The sequence below is a fragment of the Teleopsis dalmanni genome, chromosome X (assembly GCF_002237135.1).
Source record: "Teleopsis dalmanni isolate 2A chromosome X, ASM223713v2, whole genome shotgun sequence".
NCBI classification, from domain to species: domain Eukaryota; kingdom Metazoa; phylum Arthropoda; class Insecta; order Diptera; family Diopsidae; genus Teleopsis; species Teleopsis dalmanni.
In genome coordinates this window covers 9,088,461-9,111,079 of record NC_051848.1, presented here as the reverse complement: position 1 = coordinate 9,111,079, position 22,619 = coordinate 9,088,461, and the positions used below count along the sequence as shown (strand labels likewise).

At 29.6% G+C, this 22,619-nt stretch overlaps 1 protein-coding gene across 1 annotated transcript in view; it reads left to right on the top strand.

Annotated features, from left to right (window-relative positions):
• The window catches only part of LOC119687532 (cadherin-related tumor suppressor), a 77,213-nt gene that overhangs the window by 2,822 nt on the left and 51,772 nt on the right, over positions 1 to 22,619 (top strand). The window contains exons 2-3 of the mRNA XM_038101872.1: positions 15,631 to 15,939; positions 22,354 to 22,587. Of these exons, the coding sequence (XP_037957800.1) occupies positions 15,631 to 15,939; positions 22,354 to 22,587 (543 nt within the window). The remainder of the gene's footprint in view (positions 1 to 15,630; positions 15,940 to 22,353; positions 22,588 to 22,619) is intronic.

The window sequence follows — 22,619 nt, the reverse complement described above, 5'->3', positions numbered from 1 at the left end:
CTGGGATTCAAGAACACAATAACAGTAAACACTGAGTTCTTACTATAAAAATAAAATAGTAGAATTTTTTAAAATAAATTGATAGTTTTCAATCTGATGTCTAGATGAGAGATGAAATCAAAAGTAATCATGAAAGCAACCAGTATATATATGTCAGGCTGGGATTCAAGAACACAATAACAGTAAACACTGAGTTCTTACTATAAAAAGAAAATAGTAGAATTTTTTAAAATAAATTGATAGTTTTCAATCTGATCTCTAGATGAGAGATGAAATCAAAAGTGATCATGAAAGCAACCAATATATATATGTTAGGCTGTTTAATTCAAATGTCAGCTATTGGCAAGTGAAGAAGAACTATTGGTGATATACCCCTAATAATATGATGTTTACAATTATTCTTATATATGAATATGAGCTTTAAAAGGCAGCTGATATTATTCTTCTGGAAACCATAGATAGAAAACAGGCTGTTTTCAAATGCATCAAGTCTTATATTTCTGATTTAGATTTCAGTGCAGTTTTGTGACTCATTCTGGGTGGCTCTGATCAGAACTCTTGAAAACGACCACTTATAAAGAACTATTTGCGACTGACTAGCTGTTGCACTTAATCTACAAAAAAAATTTCACCTTTACTTCGATAGATTTCACCAAAGTCCATCATCCCATCATCACTACCGTAGACATTGCTCAAAAAATCTATATGCTTGCTTTTTCACTAATCGTTCTTCATATGGTAATGCACATTGGCTATTTAATAAATTTTTTAAAAAATTTAAAACAAAATTTTAATTTATATTATACCATATCATTGATCAAATCACTTAGCTTGAAGTGAATAGAGTATCTCAGATGATTGCAGTCAGCAGACTATACTTTTTTTAAAGGATATTACTATAAAGACGCGTATACTTTACTTAAACAAAGCTCTGCTTTGCAAGACCCCTATTTCAGCATAGACTTCGGTTTTATATATTACATTTCTCTAATAATACTAGTACTTCTACAGCACTATAACGAAACAGTGACCTATGGGTTAAGTTTCCTTTGTATGGTTTTTATTACTACTAAACAACGTAATACTTATAACAGTCAAAATAGCCATATTATGTGCTTTAACCTTTTAGATTTAGATTTTAGAACATTAAAGTACAAAGTACATACGTTGATATAAATATCACTTTTGGTACTAACGTTTCCAATTTATGAATAGCAACTTTTAGTTTTTGAATTTATAAGTGGACTTCGAAAATAAAAGAAACACACCTTGACGTATGAGTAACTACTGTAAGAAGTGATTTTCTACTCAAAAAACACCAAGTAGTACTCTTTAGAAGTCCTTTCCAGGAATATAATACATAATACAAATTTGTTCGGAGAAAATATTCCGAAATAATGAGGCATTAATGAAAACTGATGATGTAATAATTTTGAACTTCGAAATACATGCGGGTTTCTATAAGAATGATCGAAATTCAATCAAATTATATTCAAGTTCCCTTTGCTGCAATTTTTTATTAATAAAGGATTATAATATAAAGATTAAATAACCCGATATATAAACATCTTGGATAAAGCAATGTTGAGAAATGGAAGTTTTAATGGTAATGATTTTCTGCTTCTTCTTTACTTCTTATAATCAATACCCTTTTTTATAATCTATGAAAATAATATACATCATATTTACATAAATTCGGTGCAGGTCAGATCTTCCCTCGTAGTATTGCGTCAACATTAATTTCATAATTTTGGGCGTGCTTTTATTTTCCCTATCTATCGATTTCTTGGTCTTCGTCTTATCCTGTTTCTAACTCTTTTTCTTAACGGATTAAATTTATTGTGCTATCACTCAGAAGCTAATCTAATTTTTGTGAAATGAATAATATTTTAGTGGTTGGGTTTGTTGGTCCGTAGACTTCTACAGTGGAATACTTTAATCTAAATATTTCTTAATTTGCTATCTCTTTCTTGGATATCTTTCTCTTTCTTATCTTATTAAGTTTCCATAGTTCACTATAATACTTATTATATGTATAGTATAAAACATTGAATTTATTTGCCTTCTCAATAGAAGTTATGAAGAAAAAATCTATACTTACTAAATATCATGGTTTTATGATTGAAAATATGATTGAAATATGATTTTAGAGAGGATGCCAAAATTAATTTATTCATAGCATATACTCCACATATAATGGCCTAAAATAGCATTATCACGCTGTCGACTCTACCTTATGAATTCTTTTCTGAGTTGAACTTAATTTTAAGTTTTTGACAGTATCAGTTGTTCGGATGGTTGGTCTCCAGTACGACCAATAAAAGAGAGCAAACTAGTACAGCAATTTTCCCATAAACAAAATGATTTATTTTTATGTTGCAGTTGTGGTGGTTGTTGTTGTTGTTGTTGTTGTTGTTGTTGTTGTTGTTGTTGTGGAGGAACATCGTGAAGGAACCAAAAATTTCAATAAGAATAATTTAAACTTCAAATATGTAATGCAAAAGTCAGACGAAGACTCTTTAGCAGTGTTGGCAGTTAAAATGTTGCTGCCAAATAAGTTCAATCCTGAACCAAAACAAAAAACAATAATTTTACAAAATTTTATTTATTTTTTTAATGGTGTACATGGATGTGTATGTCACAAAATGAAATGTAACTGCAAACAGGCAATAAATTTTATTTTTATTGTTGAAATGTGGGGAACCTCAACATGTCTGGAAATTATATTCTCCGTAACGAAATTGTTAAAAAAAAAATTCTTTGGGGCGAAATTCGTGCAAAGAAAGTTATGCATTTTGAAGATTTACTACAAAATTTTTTGATATATTGAAGTATAAATAGTTTAAGAAAGTTAAAGTGATTGTCAAAAAATAATCATGATATAATAAAAATACTTATAATAATAAAGTTGCCAATATTGATAACTAACTTTTTTTAACGGCTAAGAAAACTCTTCAGAGTAATCCGCAATAGAAATGAAAGATGCTGAAAAATAGTTTACTCTATAGTACTCCATAAAATTACATTTAAATAATTATTTTCAATTAAATTATTTTCAATTAATATTTATGAACAAAATAAACAAAAGTTGTACACAAATTTTTGATTATTGAAATGAGTTTAGAAATCAAGTCCTAAGTATTATCATATTATTATACTCACTTTTTTGATATTCTTAAATATTTACATTTCTTTCACTTATGTCCTTTTCGATTGGCAAATTCAAGCTAATTTTTCAACCAAACGAAACCAACGAAACTGACATTTTGCTATATCATTTTCGATTGGACCACAAAATTCGAGTTAAAACTGACAGCTCGAGAGCAAATCTAGATTTGCCAAATCAAAACCACATTCATTTTAAACAAAGTATTTTAATTAAAACATAATTTGTTACTTATTTGTGCAGGTATTTTTATACTCCACTTTTTTCTTTTAAACAATTACTTTATATTTTAAAGCAATTATTTTTATTATCTCGCTCTCATACTATCTCACTCAATCTTGCCAGCTATATATAATTTTTTTATTTTAAAATAATTTGGTTTTTAAGTTCTCTTTCTTCAGATCTCAAAATCTAGCTTAACTTTTCGCCTAAGATATTGATTCTATTTTGTCTCTGTCTCATATTATCTTGCTCTCTATGCCGTATACTATAATTTGAGAACCATTTACTTAACAATTTTAAAATTTCTGTCTTCAGATCTACGGATCTAAATTAACTTTTGCCGTATAAATAAGCTTTGAGATTTGTTCTTTCTTTTTCAAAGTGCATATAGTAATTACATCTTGGTCTCTGTTTGTCTCTTCCTCTATTTTTGTCTCTCTACCATATTTACTTACTCTCTATACCATCTACTTCTATTTGAGAATCATACGGTTCATAATATAATGTTCTCTCTTTAGAAATTGGAATCTTTTATTATATAAGAAGCTTTGAGATTGATTCTATCTCATAGCGCTTATATTATTCACCTTTCTCTCTTTTCTAGCTTTTTCTCACTGTTTCATTCATGTTTTGTTGCGCTCTATGTTGGTATTTGAGAATTATTTGCTTTTTAATTTTAAATTTTCTTCCTCTAGATTTTCGGATCAAGATTAGCTTTTGCTGTGTAAATAATTTTGATTATGTTAATTTCTCTCTTTCTCTCTCTCTCTCTCTTTGTTCTTCTCTCTCTTACTCTCTCTCTCTCTCTATCATATTTTTTGTTGCTTACTCTTCCTCACTTATTTTTTCTGTTTTTCTTTGTCTCTCTCTTTTATTTCTTGCTCTCTCTCTCTCTCTTTCATATTTTCCTGGTCCGTCGCTCTTCCTCTCTATTTCATGTTTTCTTGCTGTCTGTACCGTCTGCTTTCATTAGAGAATCATTTGCCTCGCAATTTCCAATTGAAATTTTTCGTTTCTTTTCTCTCATCAACGACTGCTCGTTTTCTGCTAATATATTTGATTATAGTGCCACATACAAATATACTTTTTTACCATAAAGTTCTCATAAAATCAATTGCAAGGTAAAACCATTTTAAAAACACTTTTTCTTAGCAAGAAAAAAAAAACAATAATTTTTTATTTCTATGAGGTTCCCTTGTATCTGACGATAATGAAGTTACGAAATTTTAACGACATTAATCTTATACCATTGCCGACCAAAGCAAAAGGCATGCAGCTGCTCATGCTCATACCCCCGCGCTTCTTAAATAAAACTGATATAGAAATAATAAGAAATCCTAACTTAACTACAAAACAAAAAAAACAAAAAAACCAAAAAACAAAAAAAACAAAAAAGAAAAAAAAAGAACAACAAAACTTTATTAATAATGAACTCTGAAGTGCTTTAGTTTTGTGGTAGAGATTATGAAATATCTTTTTGAACTCAACTCAACCAGCACATTTCATTACATGAGCGGCGGCCATATGACGACTATGCGCAAGCCAACAAATGCTGCAATAACAAAAACAACAACAACAGGAACAGCACATTGCAAATCATACAATAACAACAGAAATAAAATAACTTAAATAACTACAAAAACTTTAACAACAACAACAACAACGACACATAACTGATATCAAAGAGCAACTTCTTTAACAAATGCATCAGTAAAAAAAATGTAAAAGCTTACAACAACTACTAAAGGATTATAACAGCAAACAATAACAACAACACCAACAACACCAAATAGCTAAAAACAAAAAGAACTTAAATGTGTACGATAAGAAAAAAATTAAAAACAAAAGCATCAGCGTAGGATGAATTGTGGCTACACAACCCGCTTTAACCAAAGCATGACCCCAAAGGGTTCAAAACATTTGCCAATGTTCTTTGTTTTTCTTTATTGTTATTGTTTTTGGTTTTGGTTTTGGTTTTAGTTTTTTCTTTTTTTTCAAATTCTTTTTTAACTGTTTCCCTGCACTTTATTTGCTCCTGTTGCTGAACTTATTGCCTCTCTATCATTGTTGTTGTTGTTGTTGTTGTTATATTTGTAAGTGTTGTTGTTATTATTATTCCATAACTTTTAAAAAATCAATAAACCTTCTATTGATGTTGTAGTTCATAAAATAAAATAAAAAAAAAACAACAACAACAAAAATATGTAGCATTTTTCTTTTGAATGTCAGTGCTTGCGCTTTTGCACAGTTTTCCCTGCGTTTTTATGATCGTGATCGCCCTTATATCGTGATTTTTATTAAATGCACTTTGTGTCCTTTTGCGCTTTTCTACAGATTATTATTTTTTTATTTATTTATTTTTTTTTACGGCACTAACTAGAAGTCATAATAGTAGTGAGGAGTTTCAAGTATGCGTCTTTTGGAAAAAAAAAATGCATATTAAAGTAATACTTCATTATAAGCACATATATATTATATTATAAACATGTATAGCATACATATTTTTATATATACATATATATAAATATATCTGTCTTTATTTCAGTGTAAAACTATAAAGTTAATTTAATCATACATTATGATTCTTTTCATTCCCATCTATATTCCAAAGCGTATAACCTTTTGGCTTGGATACAAAATCTTCTCAAGACTTTTTTCTTTTGCATACATAATTAATTACATGCTTGGGCTTGGTAAAGAAAAGGGAATACCTTTTTTAATTATTAAAAAAAATATTTTCATTTAACTTCTTAACCAAAATGAAATGAAACCGATTACTGCCTTACACACATAAATGTGTAAAATAAATTTTAAATGAATTTCTTCGTCTCGATTATTATAATATTGTTATAGTATGTGGATCTCAGTCCTACACAGAATATCGAACGTTCATGGAGGTAAAACTAAAGACTTACCTTAGTTCCCTTGTTCCAGGAACCACACTATCGGGATTCAACTCTTAGAACTCTGAATATTTTGCCTTCTTTTTAGTTGATATTGCTTGCTTTAGGTACAGCTCTATTAAAATGGTATAGTGCTTTTTTGAGAATTGCTAATATTTCGTAATAAAAAACACAATATACAAAAAATACTATGTTATGTTCCATAATCAGACAGGCATTACGATAACAGATACTTTTTCACAAACGTAAAACAGTATTTGTTCTAATGTCTTTATTTTATTTTCAAATTACAGTTTAGTTTTCAGATTCTGATTTGAACTTGTCTCTGCCAGCCACCTCATTTGACCTACACTTGCGGATTTTGTGAACTACAGAGTGTAACTTGCAATTATATTGTCAGCTCGTGCTCTGTGGTTGACAAGAATCAAATCTAGTAATTCCATTCAACTTTCAATCGCCCGAATGAGTTCTGAAATCTTGAAATAAGTTATATCCGGCCCTTAAGCTGCCGGGTTAGTTCATAGAACACTTTCTAGCGATAATGTGGTGACTAATATAGGTCACAGTGTACTATATACCTTTCTTGCTATAACATAATAGAGAAGTTACTCTTTCGCTCAATTATTTTGTAGTTGCAGAATATAACCTATGTCTCTGATAAGAAATATGCATATATTCAATATTGCATTTTTAAAAACGTTTTGATGTTGAAATAACTTTATCCTGGTGTTCTTATTTGTTCGGAATAATCGCTTAATGTTTTTCATTGAATAAGGCAATGATAAGACGAAATGCACCATTAAATGGGAAAGAAAAGACATGCAGGCAGCAATAACATCCATTATCTCTATTATTGTGGAGAAAGCTAAGCTATTTTAAGTAAATGGTTCGATCATACTAGATTTTAGTGTTGGCATTCTCTACAAAGACCGATGAATATGGTCGGTGGTAAAACGCTTTTGACACACAATAACACTGTTAAGCAATCTGAAAAGTGAAAAAAATCAAAATATCGATAATAGTATTGTTATCTGTGTTAGTTAGATTGAAGACAGTTATTTAGAATCTAGGCGATATATAGAAAAGATATATAATCTTTTTCAACAATAAATTTTAAGCATCATTTCTTCAGTATCCTGTTCAGCCCCATCCATCCTAATAATTTGCTTTTTGGAATTAATTTTACTTGACTTTTGTTCCGTCGTGTTTTCATCTTAGCTAACTCGTTTTTATGATTTTTAGTAGATTTGGCTGTTCTACCAGACTTTCAAATTCAAAGTTATCTCTTCATTCTATGATGTATATATTGAAATATTTGTAATGCAGTGAAAACGCTTTAAATCACAGGTTTGCCAACCTTACCAAAACTCTATGGAGTTAAATTTCATCCCTATTTAAAAAAACAGGGGTTAAAATTGTCTAATGACACAACATCTTGAGTAACGTGTATTTCCATAAACTCATTTTAAATACTCGAAACTAGCATTGCCTCAAATCTACGAGATCTATGCATATTTAACCTTAGTAAGATCTATCTAAGCACTTATCTGTATACAATTTTTTGGTTCTTGAAATTTTTAAAAGTTTTAGGGTTTTGAAGTACTTAAGAATTTAATTTTTACATGGTTTGAGATTATGCAAGCCAAAGCAATTTGATTGTACTTATATTTTTAATGGGGAAGTCCAAATGGATACTTTTTTAACTGACGATGTAATAAGCAACTAATTCTATTAAAATAAAGGAATGTGATGTGATAGATCAAATAAATTAAACTATTTATATATCAGCTTTGTTGGGATCAGAAAAATCCATTTTGTACATAAAAACAAATAACTTCTACTTCAATTTAAAAGACCAATTTCTTCGGTTAACTTTCATCTTCGAATTAGTTATCACTTCTCTTCAATTAGATTGTTGAAATCAAGTATAGATGAAATGTCTAATTTTAATGAAGTCTAACTTTATTTTCTACTCTTGTTCTTCTTAAGTTATATTCTAATTTTTATCAAGTACTGCAGTTACTAAACGTATGTGATGTAGTCATTTGACAGCTATCACAGCCGGTGTCTACTAGCAATACTAACTTCCAACAAATAATATCACTTAAGCACTGGTTCTTCAATAAAGCCAATAATCTCTTAGGCGAAACACGAACGCATATTTTTAACCATTCTTGCAGATTTTTGACAGGCGTGCAATATGTAATAAGGATTAATAATCCTTGAAATAAGCTGAAGTTATTTTAGTATATCAATTTCACTATTGAGACGAATTACAAACAGATTTGAAGTTTATGACGTCTGGGAATTCTTAGCAGCATGCAGTATAAACAGCGTGCAGCATCAGCGTGCAGCGTGTAGTGCATAGACAGCATAGGAACTTGCGTTGCAACATGATGCGTTGCGCATGTAACTAATGTCAAGATCTGCTTGCAACATTTTGTTTTTAGGTTGATGCATAAAACTCGTTGCGCTGATTAATATATAAATACATCAATATACATATCCATATTCATTTGTGAATGCCTGCCTGCCTGCCTTGTATTTATAAATCTTACGTTTAATACCTCCTTTTTGCTTGCAAACTAGTCTCAATTAACCTTCAATAATTCCACGGCAAACACCGCCCATACCGTATTATTATTGCAGCCGATATCACTTGGAGTTCATTTGTTTATGGCAGTGGCAATCACGAATATTAATGCTTCTTGCATTTCCTGTTACCCATGAATGATGTATATGCATATCTACATTAAATATATCTGGGAATATACACATTGATCATATTTTTTCTTTTTTTTATTTTTATTTGTTAGTTAATACTTTTTTTGTGCTGGTAAAGCAGGGAGTTGCACATTTTCATTTGCTTTAAAACTGTATTGATTTGCAATTCACTCCTCGTCGGCCGCCTTCTGTCTTGCCGTTCACGGCTGCTCTCCTTTTAAGCAACATGCGTTTGGGGTCTTAAATTTAACCAAAAGGCATAATCAAATGCCAATCAGCAGCACAAAAATACAAACAAAATTGTTGATTAAGCACTAGATGTGATTCTGTGAGGCAAAAGCTTATAACTCATATTCCAGTGATATCAATTTTATTTAATTTTATTTCTTCGCCAGCCAAGTTACCAAGTTACCAAGTTACCGTAACAACCAATGGCATTTTGGTACTTGTGAAGTTACTTGCTGGCTACTTCAATTCGTGGCTCGTAATTGATTCCTTAGCAAATTAACGCCTAATTAATATGAATGGATTATGTCCAATTAGTTGCTAAGACTGAGTTCAGTTCGAAATTTTGTATCTAAATCAACTTAGATTAAAAATTTCTTACCACAATATCTTTATTATTCAGACAGTGCGATATATACTCGTAATAGCAATATGGAGTGGAAGATTTAATTACGATTATCTTAATTAGCTTTAAAAAGCGGAAATATTAGTTCTTAAATGATGAGTAGTGTTACCATTAAATCCTAAACGCAAAACCACTACCAAGAATCTATGGGAGTACCTAAAAAGTATAACTAGCGATTAGACGTTAATCTAGAATTAAAATTACTGCTCTTAAAGAAATATTAAATTTCTCGAAGAATATACTAGTATGTGAAGTTGCAGAGGAAAAAGAGCTAGCGGCTCTTCCTAACAAAGTATAATATTCTCTTAAAGACAATCATTGAAAACGATTACTTTTATCTCTAGCTTATTCTGTTGGCCTTCGTTTATTGCATATAGCACATTTTCAGAAGACTGTTTTTACATTTATGTATAAGTAAAAAGTAACCCAATATGGTGTTTACACTATTAGCTAATAACCAGAGCAAGTGTTTTCGCGTAAAAGTGCTTATTTAATGATCATGGCTCGGACTAAAAAGCCATATAGTCTTACCCACGGCACATATTTAGTTTATTTTTTAAAACCGCGTTATGCATAATCTTCACCAACACTCTTCAAGCCATCATCTGTTAGTGAAGTAATAAAAATAATGGCATATATCTATCCTACAATGTATCTAATCCTACGATTTTATTATAGAACTAGCCCAAAAAAAAAAAAAGATTCCATGAATATACTGCACTTCTTAATTCGCATTATATTGCTCCCCTTTAAGACACGGCTATCAAAAATAGTTGATAAAAGTTTTATAGATTTTATAGATTCGGTTTTCTGGAAGTATGCCAGGTATAACTCGAGGTTTTGATTTTTAATTTCTTTGAAATCTTTGAGTTTACATATTAGAGTCGGATACTTGTATCCTATAAAAATTCAGTAGACGGCACCCGATACTGTTTTAAGTATAACTGGTAGTGGTTGAGTTTCACATGCGGCACGCAACCGGAGTTGTGAGCCTGGTAACCCTGGTATCAGATTCCATAGCTCCGGCTATTCTCATCAATAAAGGTTGGCCGCTTCAATGGGATTTTTTAAATATTTTTTTTTTGTTTTATTAATGTAACGTTAAGATTCATTATCTTTTATTACTATTATGATTACAAAGTTCATAAGTGGTTCAAAATACGTTAGTTTCTAGCTTTCCAATCAAATGAAAGGACTAATTTATATTTATGTACATGTTTAAATATTCTTGTTCCTCGATTTCTATATCTATATCCATCTTCAAATACATAAGTATTTTAATAATAATGATTTATTAGTAAAATGGTAGAACTTAGTTTTAATCAGATATTCATATTTTTTTGTCATTTCATTTACTAATATAAAAGCGATTTAAATATTAGATCAATTCTTCTTTATAATGAGCAACATGTTCCTAACAGTTACTTAAGGAATAGTTCCACTTACAAAAATTTTTATGCTGCTATTTTCTGCTATTGTCTGCTATTTTTTGCTATTTTCTGCTATTTGCAATCATAGATAGAAGTGTAAAAATTAAGATTCTTTTTAACGTGAGCATTTAACGCTTCACATTATTTATGCAACATGTTTACGATGAATTCCATATGCACACATAATTTTTTTTTGTAATTTTTTTTTGAATTTTTTTTTAATTTTTGCATATTTCAATCAACATAAAACATTTGCTGCTTTTATCATTAAAAATGCATTTGCATTTTGCCACTCGCAAATATCAAAATGAAACGCATTCATTAGTTTCTCCGATGTGGCAACAAAATAGTTGCAAGTACGTACATAGATTCAACTTAGAAATTTACAATTGCATCCTTTCTCTTCTACGGATTTTACTATCCTCTACACTTGTTTATATCGTTCCTTGCGTTTGCCGTTGTTGTCTTAACCGATTTTAATTTTATACTATAACTTTTCTTTCAAAATCATCGTTATCATGAGCATCAGTAACATGATCAGTCAGACTAACAGCTAAGCTGGCAATACCAACAACAATAACAATAACAAGTGTAATAGCAATGGCATAAGTAAGAGCAACATCAGCAGCAACAGCAAAAGCAACAACGGCAACATTACCAGTCAAAAACAACAACAACAACAGTAACAAGAATAACAACAGGAGCAGCGGCAGCAACAGCAACAGCAGCAGCAGTTACAAAAATATGTTCTGCAAAAGATATATTAAAATTTTACTTGCGGCAACTTGGCAACTTGGCAATCTGGCAAATGCATATTAACGTTATTAATATTGCCTGACACTCATCTAAGGCGAGTTGACGAGGCATTATCTTAACTCTTTTTTTCTTGATTTCCTTCTTTTAGATTTTATTTTTGTTGTTTTATATTACTTAATTTATTGTTGTGTTTTTTTTTTATTTTTGTTTTTGTTTTTGTTTTGTAGACGAAGATAATATATATCTTTTAATTCTAGCTCTGTTAATGTATACTAAGCAGCAAGACAACATCAGCAGCTATAACAGCAGCAACATTTTGCTTGCAAATTACTTATGTTGCCGCTGTTAAAAAAGCTGCAAAGAAATTCATTAACACACGCACTTCAGCAACAAATATGCGGGCATTTATATGGACAGACAAGCAGCAGCTGTAGATATCTATGCATTCATAATATTCATTCGAATATTAGGCATTTTTTTCAGTATTGCAGGAATGCTAAAATCACATTTTACTTGAAATGCTGATCTTTTGTTTTTAACTTCTATTATTTTGATTCATATATCAACTAATTGAATAAGCATTGTTGTGTTCTCTACACATTCTAAAGGGCCCCCACAAATGCCTTTACCAAATGCCTTTACCAAATGCTAGCAACATTTGTTAAACTCGCCATACCCGCCGCTAAAAGTAAGCAATACGACAGGAGAAGAACTCCAATTGGATTATTGTTAGTTTGTGCTTGTGTACTTGTGTGCTTGCTGGCCAACATTGTATACGTCTAATAATGTTATGTGTGTGAAAGCAAGCAACAAGTTGTAAGATCAACAGCAGCAACATTAGCATGTGAAGCTTTGTATGAGTTTCTGAGTGACAAGTTGGTTGACGCCTCAAAGTAATTTTTCATCTCGTTACTTCGACTCTATCAGTGTGGTGGCATTTTTCTTTTTTTTTGTTATTTTTATTGCACAAATTTTTTTTCTTCTCAACAATATTATTGTAATTATAAAATGATTTTTTTTTATTTTTTGGTGTTTCAAGCTTTTTTTCAATTTGCTGTTTACTGACTTTTTTATTGTAGTTTGTAGTATTGCTGGAAGGGCCTCCCTTTTCGAGTTTTCGTAGTGGCCTAATTGATTTTTTATTGTGTCTGTTGGCGGTGATTTATTTTCTCAGTTATTTTGATTTTTCTTTTTTTTAGTTTTTTTAGTACTCAATGCGTATTTCCATGCTTGATATGAGTCAAGTTTCGTTTGAATTTTTCGGGCTTAATGGACACACACATGCTTTGCTGTGATTAAGTGGCTCAAATCAATGGTTATAGTCCGGTCCGGTCATTTTTTAAACCACACTCAATTTTTTTATATATTTTTAACTATATTTTCGGCAACAATTAAGCAGTTGGTTTTTATGAGTAAAAAAAAAATAATAATAAAAATAATATTATTCTTAAAATTTTCTAACGAAAATAAATTTAGTTGTCTACAATAAATTAATTAAATATAACATAAAAACAAGTTGTATTAAAATACACAATAAATAGACTTAAGAAATTGACGTACTAACCCAACTTATTCATACCGCTCTATCTTTGTCAAAATAATTTAATGATTCTTGAAAACAGAAGGGATGCAACCTTAACAGATATATACGAGTATTGATTAAATAAAGTAATTGATTCCTTTCGTTTGTAAAACTAGCTACATAGAAAATTAGAATATTAACATCAACACGTTGGTACCGTGAAAGCTCTCTTAAGTGGACGCTTACGGGACCAGCAAATTTAGTTTGGTTCAAAGAACAGTCCATTTAAAAAGCATTCATTGTGCGAAAAATTTAACCCTATGATTAGCAATAATAAAAAAAGAGATTTAAAGAGATGTCCATTCATGAGAGCGCCCATATAAAAAAGCTTTACTTGTATTTTAAAAATTTCTTTGTAGAATTTATTGTTACTTATTGCTTGTTATAGAAAATATTTAATTTTAACAAACTTTCTAAAATTCTTAACACAACACAAAATCTAACCTTGGGTCAAGTGCGCTAAATATATATACCAACTCATACAACCACAGTATCTCAGAAGTAAAGCACACTGCGCTTCACGTTTATTTGATTTTCTAGAGCAGCCACATTATGTACACAATTATACATTATATATATCTATAGATATACATATATGTATATAAAATATTTATTTATTTTTATTAAGAACTTTAGCTTTGTCATAAATACAAAGAAGCTGTTAAAATTTTTAGTGCATTCAAGCCGGTTTAGTGCAACATTTTTCACAGACACAAACATGCATTCTGGTTAACATACTTAACAGAACCTTAAGTCAACTTACCACAATCCGTACGAGTTCATACGAAAAATCAAGTTCCACACAAAATTTAAGCACTCATCAATGAAAGCCGAATTATTACAGCAACAAATGATGCAGCAGCTCAGGTTTCATGAGGTGTAATTTTATGCGCTACATTAAGTGCCGCTCGCAAAACAGTTAAGTCTGTTGCATTTGTTAAAGAACATTGAATTTCAATAAAAAAAAAGAAAAAGCTTTAAAATATATATAAATATATGTATACATATATATTAATGTAAAAAAATAAATAAAATAATACATAATATACACTCCAGTATTTTAAAAAAATTTTTTGGAAATTTTTAGAAATTCACCACGATGTTTGTTTCGAGGAAAATGTTGCTAGTTCCCAAATTTTTTTTTTGTTTTTATTTGAAAACATTATTGTAGATAATTTTAAAGTAAATAACCAATATATGTTTAGCAAAACATTTTTTTAATAAGGATCATCAAATTAACCAAAAAACTTTGTGATGAAACATTAAAACCAATTTAGTAGTAAGTTTTCACAATTTGAACATGTGCAGCGGTTGTTAAACGATCTTTATTATAATATAACAAATCTTAAGCTGAACATACTATGTCTTAGACAACAGTTGTTTAAAGTATTTAACACATTCATATCACGCATAATTCAGACAAAGCAAAGAAATATTACTTTCATTAAAATAATTGAACTGGAATCGAACTAATCTCACGTCATCTGTGATATCTGTGTTAAAATTAAACTCTATATTAAAACTAAAAAATAAAAATTTCTAAAAAAATCAATCTGAACAGCTTTGCACTGGTCAATATTAAGAACACCACAACTATTCTTAGTCGAATTAGAATTGTACTTAGAAAAATTATTGATCTCTTAACTGAACACGCCTCTACTTACAACCAACCTACAGAGAAAAAATTGAAGAAATGAAGTATATTTAGAGTGAAAAACAACATTTATCCTTCCCTTGTGTATTCTGCTATCTATCTTATATTATCTTTAATTTACTACAAGAGAGAACACGAAAATTGAAAAAAAGATATTGTAAAATTTATAAATAGTCTTAACGGGATGTATGTTAAGATTAGAAAACTTTCTGCAAAAATAATTCAGTAGATCTCATAATAAAGGTTTATACGAACGATATATATCTATATATACCTTTCTCAAAACAAAAGTAAATCTTCTATATCAAATTTTCACATTTTAAACTCGTCGTATTTTATACAAAACTTATTAATTTAAAAACTTTATTATGAATATAATTATTACAAAATATAAAACTATTTCTCCAAAATAATCATTCCTCGATCTATAAAGAAAACAACACAAGTACATCAGATATTAATCTGTAAATATATTTTAATATAAAATTTTATTTCTATTTCTAATTGTACACATATTTTTTGTATATAAAATTATTAATTTTTGGCTTTTTTTCTTTCACAGGTCAAAGTCGTAGTACTCGATCGAAACGATTCTCCGCCAGTATTCCGTGACACCCCTTTATCTTTCAATGTTAGTGAAGACTTAGGCGCTGGTCATAATATTGCAACAATACGTGCTACCGATCCTGATACACTCGGTACATTGACGTACATCCTGGTAAGTGGAGATGATGGTAAATTTTTACTTGAACCCGAAACTGGTAAATTACGTTTGAAAGATGCCTTAGATCGTGAAACCAAAGATAAATATAAGCTGCAAATTCGCGTTAGTGATGGAGTACAATATACGGATACGATTGCAACTATTGAGGTGAGTAGTTGTGGATGGATTTTATTTAATTATTATTAAATTATATGTATACGATATATCTTTTACTTAAATGCAAAATATAAATATAATTCAAATGGAAACCAATTAGTTTTAGTAAAGTCTTTAGTAGGCAAATTACGTCCGTTAATGAAATCGCAACTGGCTCTTGGCCTTTGTGAGTCCCAATAACTTTTTTGATGAGATTATTAAAATAATATTATTATATATTATTTAGAATATTATTATATTATTGGTAAAATATATAATATATTATTAAATTCTTTAATATTAGATTAGAATATTAATTAATATATTAATGTATTTATTATATAAAGAATATATTATTATGTATATATCTTAATAATTTAAGATATATTTTAAATACTGAAAATTTGAGTATTTTTTTTTTATTTTGGTATGCTTGGTATGAGACTCAAAAAAATGAATTTGATTAAATAATAAAAAACTTATATGTGCTTGTTGTATTTGAAAGAGAGATTTAAGGAACTCTGTACGTTTTGTCAACTATTGACGTTTGATATTTTATAAAATTATGTAAAAACATCGGAGACGTCATTTGTTTCACTTCCTTGGAAAAAAATGTCATGACAAATGGTGGAACAAAATAGAAAATTGTAAACAGTCTACCCAAATGACGTAGGCCGTATTCCAAGATATTGAAAATATGACACCCGAGCAAAATCAACACCAATACTTAAGTTAAAATATTAAATACTTCTATTTAGTTTTTAAAACAAGACGAGTTATTGTAGAAATCAACACAAGGTCACAATACACCATAAACATATGTTTGTCTCCATGTCTAATAATGGAGTACTAGGAGAGTTTATAATCCAGAACAATAGAGAGATATCAAGCAACAAAACCCCACTACGGGCTAATGTTCCTTGTAGGAATAATATATAAATCTCTATAATAAGTTAAAAAAACTGAAATATTTTACAGTTGGTCATACCTTATGTAGGTCTTATGATACTGATACGCTTATTTGTTGGGTTGAAATCCCTAAAGTGTACGACTTTATGAAAAATCTCAAGGAACGTGGAGGAGCATAGTTCTTCTCTAATTAATTAATACTCTATAGCAATTCAAATTGGATGTCTTTTATCAATGCCTTAAGTTCCTAAGAAGAAGCCATTGCTCTGTAAATCATATTATTTAAAAGAAGCAATCAAGTGGTTATCAATTGACTTACTAAAATTAATAAAATTATATTAAAAACTTAAAATAAAATTACAATGAAAAAGTAAAAGCATTCGTGATGTAAAATATAATCAATTTTGAGATTCTGCATAAAATGTGTGTAAGGTTAAAGTTTGTGACACATAAGTGATACATCACAAGCATCTACTGCCAGTTGTGTTATATAAAAATAATTTTTATATTTTTTTCATTTTTGTTTTTAGAAGCTAAAAATATACTCAATTTTATAATTTTGAACTTGAAGTTTTTTACTTGCAAGTTTAAAAAAATTTTTTTTTTCGTATAACCGCCAGTTTTTTATTCACACTAGTCCCGGTGTAGGTTGTTATATCTCAATTTTTTTTACATATATTTTTGTTAAATTTTTTCTTGTACTTCATATTTTATTTTTGGTAATTTGATGCTTTGCAACGTGTTAAATAAAAACGCCTCAATGATTACCTCAATTCGATTCCCTTTTATTTAATTTTTATACTCCAACATCACAGACATTCACATTCATTATATGTTGCCTGTACTTACCCTACAGTTAAATGCAAGAACTATTAAGTTCGTCAGATCTTAAGAGTAAAATTCAATTTAAAATTATTTTTCAGCTAGATTAGGTCATTTCATTCCCATCCTTAAAAATTTAAATGCTTTTGTAGTCCTTTCAAGTATAAAATTGTACTCATTTTTAAATAAAAAAATCATAAACAATGTTAAAATATTTATGTTTTTATATTTAAATTTTTAACAATATATAACACTGAACAATATTGTTAAAAGGATATGGCAGTATTTTTTGCTTTTTAAAACAAATAATGATAAGACGTATGTAGAAATTTCAATTAATTTAAGAAATTCTTGAATCAAAACTACTTAATTTAACTACTTAACAGTTTAGTTTACTACCACTTCTTATTCTTACTTAAAACCCATTTCGTCTCTCCAACAGGCTATCGTACTACATAAATTTTTCAACATTTAAGTCGACTTCTGTAGTTCGCTATAAAACGTGTTTCCACTTTTAAGTGCTGTTTCCTAACACATTTATACATTCTTCAAATATAGTGCATATGCAGCAGAGAAATATTTTTTCCTGAGACCAAGCTTAAATTATTCATTTAATCGATTTTGTAGCGCTCATTGTTAAAGTATTTTCAAACAACCTGAGCGATTTGTCCTAAATCTTGTTCAAAAAGTAAGGTTTTGATGAATTTCCTTACACGTAAAACTTTTAAGAAATAACGAAATAACGTCGCCCGAATAAGTAAAGGCAATTCCACCAGTGTGAAAGATTAAGTCTTTTGTTTTCTGAGATATGCTGTGCATGGTAATGGAATACGTGGCTATATTATATAACAATTTTGGACCGTTAAATTAGAAAAATTTAGAATGAAAGATCTTACGTTCAAAGAATAATAATTTATTTCGCCACTACAATGTACCAACTAATTTGCTAGTATTTGCAACAGTTATCGATTTACGAATTACAATTTAAGGTCTTAACACATCCACTTTACTCATAAAATTATGTTCCACCTCATTTGTATTCGTTCCCATATTCAAAATAATATGCTGCGACATCATAGTTTAATTTGAACGTAATCTCTACAATTAAAGCACGATTAATAGATTAGAGTGATCTCATCTTATCCTTTCATACGGCAGAGAAAGACTGTAGCACGAATATAGAAAATATATTGAACTTGAATGAGATTATGAGCAAAAATAAATTTAAATAACAGCAGAAACTCAAAACATTCTTCCAGAGTAAACATAAGATAATATTTATAAAAAACAATAAAAAATAATATTAATAGTAATAAACTAAAAATATAGCGCACTACATACGTCAGCAATAACCAGCATAACTAAAGAGCAGACAACTGTTAGCAATTAAGGAGGCAACACAAGCAACTATTAGAGTTTCTCAGTAGTAACTAATCTTACTTTAGAACTATTTATACCAAAAAATTTGGTAAAATTTGTGTTGTTTCTTCAAATAAGCTTGGGTCCTTTAATATCTAAACAGTTTTTACTTGATGTCTATAAGCATAGGTGCAGTCTAAGAGCTGGTAATCCCATAAAAATCAGATCCCGAAATTCAGATACTATGACAACAATTTTTAAAAGGCTGTCATTACCGTTGAATCTGTTGTACCCATGAGGTAAAATAAATTTTATTATATTCATGTCATATGCGATTTTTGTAGCTTCTGAATTAGTTGGATTTAGTAAACTGACCCTTAAAACACAAATATATAGATTTTTATATATTTTTTGAAATAATATATGAATTTCAATATGTGATTCAAGGGAATACAAAACCACAAACTTGTCCATGAATTTATTAGGAGAGTGGCCAACTCTATTATGAGTTTATTAAATGAAAATCACTGGTCTATTTTCTTTTTTCCATTAATCGACAACTCTAATGCATTGATAAGGCTAGGTTTGGGTATGGTACTCATTCTTCTATACATTTTTAATAAAAGAAATAGTTAATAGTAGTATTAGAAATATGATGTTAAGAAATGTAAAATAAATAAAATATACTATCTTTAATAATATGAAATATACTAGTATAGGCTATAGTTATAGCTTTTATACGGGTTCAAATATTAACTGTCCGTGAACTTGTTTCCATAGTTAGTCTATTGGATCTTGTTCTTTCGAAACTTAACGTAGGAATTCTTTCACTTTAGCTGTATATACAAAATCCCTAATCTTTTTCAAGTCCATTACGTAGATCAATGCTGTTATAGGTTCTTGTTCTTAAAAGTACCATGTGTATGAAGTGTTTTTATTAGACAGATCGTTTGTAGATACCTATAGAATACTATTTATATCATTTCGTGATTATGTCCTCATTCTGTTCTTCGATTTGAGTTATTAGATACATAAGACTAAAACGTACTTTATAGTTAAGACAGCCAAACATACTATTTGGCTGTCTTATTAACTGATGTGCCATAATTACTGAAGTACCGACTGGAATTGAAGAAGAGAAAAATCACATTCGATATGGAAGTGCTTGCTGGATTCACGCTGGCATTTAATTGTTGTTACTTTGCTTATTTAGTAGCCACGAGAAGTGTTTTTAACGTGTCCATTTACTTGTCCAAGTGTCTCTAAATGCTCTTACTGTGCTGGGCAACTATGTAGCCTTCGGAAACTTGTATGATTCATAGGCTTTTTTGTAAATTATGCGAAATATAACACAATCAATAAGACACATAAAATGTTTACAATATCCTTACAGAGAAAACTAAACGAAATTCAATTTTCAAGGTCCCAGCGAACAACTTCTGTTTCGAAATAAAATTTATGTGAATTTTATTTAAATGCACTACCATGTAACGCTCGAAACTGAAATTGTTTACTTAGTAAATAAAATATTTTTGTGATCAAGAAAAAATTTCATTCACAATATCTGAAAAACATATCTGATACACTACTTTTGCTTCGACGATGAAACAAAACTTAAAAACGAAAAATGTGAAATTGGTATGCATTAAGAAGGTACAATCTACAGTTCCAAACTGAAATTTTTTAACTCTAATTCTTCATTGACAAGGAAATGTCAATGAAATAATTGCAATAGAATGCCTAATCAACAATCTCAACAGTTTTGAATCAATATATCTAAGTTGATCCTTAGCAGCAAACGCCAACAAGATAATACACGTGTGGATATCTCTGATCATGAGGGATTCGACGATAATAAAATAATTCATAAAAAGACCACCCGACATTTTTTCACAACACCCAACACTACCTAAAAACATTGATAACTAACTGTTTGACTTCAAACGCCTAATGCAAGTTTATTTACATAAGCTTTAAATATGTTAATAAGATTCACAGGCTAAACAGATCTGAACTTCGATTATTCATAGGTCTTTTGGCTGTGCGCATGAGTATTTCAACATAAGCATTTCCATAAAACAGAAATCCATGTCAACGTGTCCACAAAGACCGCCGATTTCAAGTGCCTTTATAGAAAATAGTCTAGCTGCGTCATATCACATAAGCTTGAAAATCAAAGTAGTTCTGGAGAATAAATCGATAGATGTGTTATTATTTTATTACGCGACATCATTCTATTGTCATGTTCACGTATTTTCGTGAACAAAATATCGTTCAATGTAGCTTGATATCGGATGGCATTGACGGTAACAGATACACTTTTTTCCCAAAAAAAAGAAAAAGTGTGGGCTGATGATCTTACAAAATAATGCGTTTTTATGTGTCTATCGCTGATCCATCACATTTGGGTTTTTATTGAACCAAATGAAAAGGTTTCACTTATTGTCAAAATCACTGATGCAGAAATGAGCCTTAACAGCAAATAAAGTTTTAAAGTACAAAAATGGGACGACTTTATACCAATATAGCGTTCATTTATTGAAGTTAGGAAGGAAAATATTGAATGATCCGGTGAAAATTAATTAAATCTTATGAGGATGTGCTCGAAGATCCTAATCCAAAGTCTTCCATAGTGTCGATAAGCAAATACCAAGGTCTTGTAAACAATGTCGAATCGGGTTCTAAGAATCTTTATCGACAATAAACTACAGAAAAGCAATGGTGTTATCGGTATGCACTCTTACTGATGTGTCCAAATGGTTTCTAAAATAGTAAAAGTGCTCTTCAAATGATCGCCTCTGCTCGTCGGTTATATTGACCGTAAAATTTACGAAGCGGAACTTCCAAATGTTGCACAGCTTAAGTCTTTGAAAAAGTAAATTGAAAATGAAATCACAATATTTAGTTGTGATTAAATAAAAACAAAATTTTTATTTTGTTTTTCACAAAATTACAAAAAAATATTATTAAAATTCTCTTCTCGACTTTAGACACATCGGAACAGTGTCTGGCATTCGTACACATGACATGAATACAAAATGACAGCTGTTTCCACCTTTTAAATAATTTCTGAAATTTTATTAAAATATACATTTAACCACAAAAACCGCATTTTAAAATTTTATTAAAAATATTAAAAGTCAACAACAAAGAAATTAAAAGAATTTATAATGAATAAAAAGAATAACACACTCACATTTTCTCAATTTATTTTTATTTAATTTAAGACATATTTATATATAAGTTAGTAAAAAGTAAGAATTAAAATAAGCGTTTTTGAAATTGGAATATTTTTTTAAAAATTTTCTTATTAACTTCTCCACCCGCCCTTAACAGGTCACTGACACAAACGATAATCCACCAGTCTTCGATGAACCTGTTTACTCGTTTGACATACCAGAGAACGCCCCACGCGGCTATCAAGTCGGTGTCATTTCGGCCACAGATCTAGATTTGGGCAATAATGCTCTGGTTTCGTATACTGTCATATCGGATTGGGCAAACGATGTGTTCAGCTTGAATCCACAGACAGGCGTTTTTACCTTAACAGCACGTCTCGATTACGAAGAGGTAAGTTTTGAAAAAGTTTGGTAGAGCCAAAA